The sequence below is a fragment of the Bombus bifarius genome, unplaced genomic scaffold (assembly GCF_011952205.1).
Source record: "Bombus bifarius isolate JDL3187 unplaced genomic scaffold, Bbif_JDL3187 scf7180000009832, whole genome shotgun sequence".
NCBI classification, from domain to species: domain Eukaryota; kingdom Metazoa; phylum Arthropoda; class Insecta; order Hymenoptera; family Apidae; genus Bombus; species Bombus bifarius.
In genome coordinates, this window is record NW_022885363.1 from 618137 (window position 1) to 624111 (window position 5975).

The following is a 5975-nucleotide window of genomic DNA, read 5'->3' on the forward strand; positions in this document are numbered from 1 at the left end:
ATTCAAAGAACGGAAAAGAATAATTTAATCGATAAAATCGCCTGTTTAAACCCGATGGGTTTTGCCTTAGTAACTTGGCGTGCAAGAGCAAAAAGATAATTGTATAATTAAAGCCACGTGAGTCGCGCGATGCTGGCTTATATTACGTTTGTGGTAGTTCTATTTGTATTGTGATCCAATTTAAATAAATGTTCAGAAGTTATCTCCAGTTTATGTATATTTCGTAAAAATAATGTAAAAATATACTCAATTAGTGCAGTATAAATATTTAATTGTCAATCTGGAATTCTGCACGTATATCAAATTAATTTTAATGAAAAAAAATGGGAAAAAATAATTAACGAATGTTGATATGCTGAGATAGGTCAAACTGCTGATTACTTTTATAACATTTATTATTCTTTAGTTGATCGATCGAACGATAACTTTACATCTTAATTCGATATGTAATGCCAGTGATGAACTGCTGACGGTTATTTACATAAAAGATAAAACTGTTTGTGAATATCTGAGCCAGTGCACGTGTTACGGCAACATTCTATATGGCTTTCATCAGTTCGTTTAATTTAAGCCGTTTTAGGAGATGCGTGTTACTGTCTCCGACACATTTCTCCGACAGAGTGAAATAGAAAAACGTATACACCGATTCATGCAAAATTCAGAGAAAGGTCCATAGTAGAAATCATCTGGTACACATAAAAATTACGACCGGCGTGGAAAATTATAAAAATGCCACATAGAGTTAGCATCATTGCTGTTCCGGATAAGCTTACCAAAGAGCATAGAAAAGATTCAAGTAAGTTTTTCTCATGGAGAACAGTTTATTTAATCGTATCGTTTTATCGTTCAAACAGATGCTTCTTAAAAGAACATTTTGTCCAATGTATGTCGAACAGATGAAGCGAGTCAAAAGAAGAAGTCTGCGGATTTCGAGACAGCCATTGCCGCAGCTGGTTATGGAAAATTTCAATATCTTCTGCTACTGGCGATTATTCCAGTATCATGGGCAACCAGTATCGACAGTTCCAATGTAGCGATGATTCTTCCCTCTGCAGAATGCGATTTGCAAATGACATTCTTTCAGAAGGGTGTGCTAAACGCCATCATATACATAGGTTTGTATTGTAACTCTGTCAAAAAGATTTTGTTGCGACGATCGCAAGTCCATTCCTTGATATATTTGTTTACTCAAGTAAATACCATGATTAACATAATTTAAAAACTGTATAAGTATGTAGTTAACGTCAATCACGTGAGCGACTAGTTACTTGATTAAATCAATATTACTGGTCGCTACAGACTGTTCTTATCCCACTTCTGCTCGATCAGGGCCAACTAGTACGCTAAGTCTAAAATCTTAGTGTCCATAAGAATATATGTTAAAGGCATTTATTTGAAACTTTTAGGAATGATTTCTAGTGGTTTTCTATGGGCTTACATAGCGGATGTTAAGGGCAGGAGAGCCGTTTTTCTTTATGGCTATATAGCTGATGGCATTTGTAACTTCCTGTCAGGGTTTTCACAGAATTTTTGGATGCTTGTATCTTTCAAATTCCTTAGTGGTTTCATGTGAGTTTATAACGGAGATTCTAAATTATTTGAACCCTTAATTGTCAATTCGAGTGTTTAAAAATAATTATTGGATTACGGATAACAATGCAAGGTCAAATTTTAATTGACCTAATTAAACAATTCGGACTTGAATAAATACTTGTTTCATTTATAAAATATTGCAGCAGATATAAAAAATATTTTAAAGTAATTTCTTTTAATATTTAAATTACTTTTTACACTTAAGTTTCCCACAAATACATGAATACGCACAGTGTAATAGATATTGTACGTTAGAATAAGCGGTCCCCATGCTTCCATCGTGGCCTACACTTCGGAATTTTATGGAATAAAAGAAAGAGGAAGAATTTCATTGATCGTCGGTTTTGCCATTACATCTGGAAATATCGTAAGCGCAGGTGTGGTATATGCGAGTTGACATCAAGATAAAACGCTTGTTTATATGTCAGATCACTAAATCTTGTAGTGCTGGCGTTCATCATCATTCCACAACGCTGGTCCATCGTCTTGTGGGACGGTGCGTTTGTCTACAATTCCTGGAGACTTTTTCTTTCCATCTGTGGAATACCAACATTGATCGGTGTTAGTTGTCTCTTCCTGTTTCCGGAAAGTCCAAAGTTTCTCATGTCTCAGGGTCACATGGAGGATGCGTTGAAAGTTTTCAAGATAATTTATAGCATCAACACGGGAAAATCGGCGGAAGAATATCCGGTGAGAAGTTTGAACAATTTATTCAGCTTTTAAATAATTTAACCCACATATGTCCAAACCTTTCGTGATGTCCTACGAAATACTATTACATTTTTCTTTATTTGATATCTAAAATAATTATATTAATTCAATTTTTGTACTGCTATTAGCTAGTTTCTAGAAATGATCATTCATCCCAAGAATATCAGTGCGAACAGTGCTGCAAAAACCTTACAATCATCTTTTTGGAAACACGATAGACATATTTGGATTAAATAATACATTTTTTTTAACAAAAGATTTTATCAACAGTGTCAATGTTTTCTGTTTAAGATACAATATTTAGAAAACGAACTTCCTAAAGAAGGAAATGATAACGACTACGATGGAAAAATAGAGAAGAAGGCAATTTTCTTTACTCCACATTTAAGTCGAATTCTCTTGGTCACAGTCATGCAATTTGGTTCAATGTACACGTGAGTATCTCTTTTTAATGTTTTGAAACGAATTAATATTACATTAACTTTGGAGTAAACACAATTATCCGTGATCGGAAATTGTGTCACAAGGAACTTTGCAAATGGGTTGTTGTTAAAAAGTAATTAGTAGAATGAAATTTTTAATCGATTCATTTTGTCAGAATGACGATGTTTGTGACGAACGACCTTATTTGCTTTATCTATAAATACTGACGTTGCGTTGCTGTGTTCAGTAAAAGACGTAAACGACAAGAAATCGAGAGGTGACGTTTATCAAGACTGATATGAAAACAGTAATCGTAAAAAAATCCACGAAACGTCAGTGAGGAAACAATCTTATCAAAGGACGACATTCCAAGGAAGAAGAGAATACAAATTGATATTAAGTAAATCTTTATACGTTTTTCATTTTACAGAACCAACACGATTCGTATGTGGCAACCTCAACTTTTCACGATACTAGGAAATTTCGATCCAGTGAATCATAATCTAACAGAAGCACATAAATCGACATTTTGCGAGATCTTGGATTTCTTCTCTGTCGTAGACGAAACTTCCGCAGCCGTTGAAGAGAACGTGAACTGTACAAACGTGGGGCAGCCTACTTAGCAAATATTTTTTCATCGTCCCTCTCAGTAAATTTTATTTCTCCTTGTGTTTATCTGATTACATAATATTCTTTGAATTTTCTAGATTGTCGTGAGTGAGTCTGTTTATGTGAATACGATAGTTGTAACTGCCTTTGGAGGCATTCTTATTTTATTGAGTAGCTTTCTACTGAATATTTTGAAATACAGAATCTTACTGTGTAAGTACTTATAATGAAAATTTTATAGTCTAATTATAGTAAAATCTCGATTATCCGAACTGTTTATGGCACACGCTGAATAATTTCGCTTTTGTACGAAAGATTATTCTCATTTTGAGCTATTTGTAAATATTAATATTGATCAAATTTTTTACTATACATTATACAATTCCAATAATCAGTATTCTGGTAATCAGTGTATTATACGCTATTGTATTATATTTACACATTTCGCGCTTAATTGATAGTATTAACGTATGATTATAGATATTTCTTACGGAGTAGCATTCTTATGTATAATTTATCTGAACTGGTCGTCTGACACATTACTAACACTAATTCTGACGAGTGTGTTCATTGGATTGACAAACACTACCCAAAATATAATTATTGCTGCAACCGTTATTATGTTTCCAACTTCTCTAAGGTTAAATATAATAATAGTACCAATTAAATAATAATATTAACTAAGGTATTACTATAGGAACATAAAATTCAGAATTTCAAATTAAATTAATATCTTCCATTAAAATTAGAGCGATCGCAGTGAGTCTGGTGATGTCAGCCGGAAGAATAGGGTCGGTGATTGGGAACCTTCTCTTCCCAATTTTACTGGCTCAAGGATGCTTCGTACCCATGATCCAATTGGCGTGCTTGATATTACGTAAGTTGCCCTCTCTCGCTGTCGAACGTGTCTCTTTTTGAAAATACTATAACTCTTCTTTATTGTAGTTTGCTCCATTTTAACGTGTTTTCTTCCGTCGACCAAGAAAGCTAAATAATAAGAAATACGTAAGATTGTGTTACGATATTTAAGCTTCTCTGAAAGAACTTGCCAATAGAGAAGTTTTTACGTACATACACATACTCTAACTACGAATAATAGATCGCATCGCAGATAGCCTACAGACCTCGTTCTCCAACACTAAACCAAGGAATTACATGTATACTCATCCTTGAATCATTCTAACATGATCAAAATTTCCAAAGCGAACCATGATACCTTTTTTAAGACTCTGATATGACTATAATATTCACATTAAGAATAGACAAATTTCAAGAGGATCAGAAATGTAGGAACATTCACAAACTTTGAATATTTAAAAAGTAGGAAGATAAAAGTATCGGATAATTAAAGAAAGACATAAATAGATAAATGAATGATATCAATAAGGCGAAACGTACAAAATAAGAGGATAATAGAAAGAAGGATCTATCGAAGCAAGGAAGCACGCGTTCGAAGGCGAATACAGGCAAAAACAACGACGACGATGTTTGTTAGACAATGAAAGGGTGGGATGTTTCCAGTTGGACACTCTTCACGGTCACATTTTCAGGAGAAGATCGATCTCAGTTTAAAACAATGATCGAGCGCGTCGAGGACGAACGCGGCGTTCCTCGCCCAGCGTGAACACGACGCTGCTACGGGGGCCTTGGGTTTCACTTTCGACACATCCTGGAGAGCCCTCCACGCTGCAGCCTTCACCCACATGCTCGTTCTTCTCGATCCCCCGCGTACAACGGCTCCGTTCAGCCGGCGTTTCGTGTGGACGCGGCTTTATCGCGCGCCCGGGATCTCGACACCTTCGCGCTAACCACGTTGATCGAGTAATTACGCGTGTCCATAAAACTTACCGCGCGTATTACAATGGAAGAATGGGAGAAAGTCAAGGTATCGAATTGATTGCAACGTGACGTTTTATTTTGTCACGAGATGCAGCGATGATGCTTGATATTTGATTTTGGTTTTTGCTTCTTTCGTTTACTTAAACGGCAATCTACCAGTGAACTGGTGCATTCAAATCTCATGCATATATTTTATATCTACTAATAGATTGCAGATAGTAGCGTAGGATTACATTTTTGTGAAGAATTTTGTTACGTTTGAAGAAACAGAATGTAAGAGAAGATTTGTTTCAATAAACATTATGGATATTTTATATATTTTTGTATAGGATTGTACGTATTTCGTGTATTTTTGAACAATCTAATTTGCCAGAAATGCTTAAGAAATTATGTCTATGTTAATGCATCAATTGTATCATTAGTTTGATCACAAGAATTACTAGAGAAATTCATATTATACACTTATGTAATTCGATGTTATTTGTGTTTATTAGTTTAATTAAGACGTTACAGTTACGATCCTTGTATCATAAAATAAAAAGAATATTTTATAGAATAACTAGATTAAATTTAATAAGGCTAACGGGATACGAATGGCAATAAATGCTACTCGTAAAAAGAAATTAATCTTGTTTTACTTGAGCAAATACTGCGCCTCTTGCGCTACTGATTCTCAATATTATCTTTTAAATAAAGCACAATGAGGCTCAGGGAACTCGTTTACAGCTACGCGTTCACTTGAACCGCATACTTTACTTTCTTTGTCCTAAAGTAACGAATGTAAGGCTTTAAATGGTATT

The 5975-nt window shown here is 34.6% G+C and overlaps 1 protein-coding gene across 1 annotated transcript; it reads left to right on the forward strand.

The window, feature by feature from the left end:
• Positions 1-363: 363 nt before the first annotated feature.
• LOC117215860 (organic cation/carnitine transporter 1-like) lies at positions 364-5729 on the forward strand. The gene is made up of 11 exons (XM_033462398.1): positions 364-796; positions 897-1115; positions 1407-1569; positions 1849-1970; positions 2039-2283; positions 2596-2738; positions 3158-3332; positions 3435-3549; positions 3817-3976; positions 4086-4213; positions 4282-5729. The coding sequence occupies exons 1-11, from the start codon at positions 730-732 to the stop codon at positions 4329-4331; spliced, it is 1587 nt and encodes a 528-aa protein (XP_033318289.1). The 5' UTR covers positions 364-729; the 3' UTR covers positions 4332-5729.
• The last annotated feature ends 246 nt before the right edge of the window (positions 5730-5975 follow it).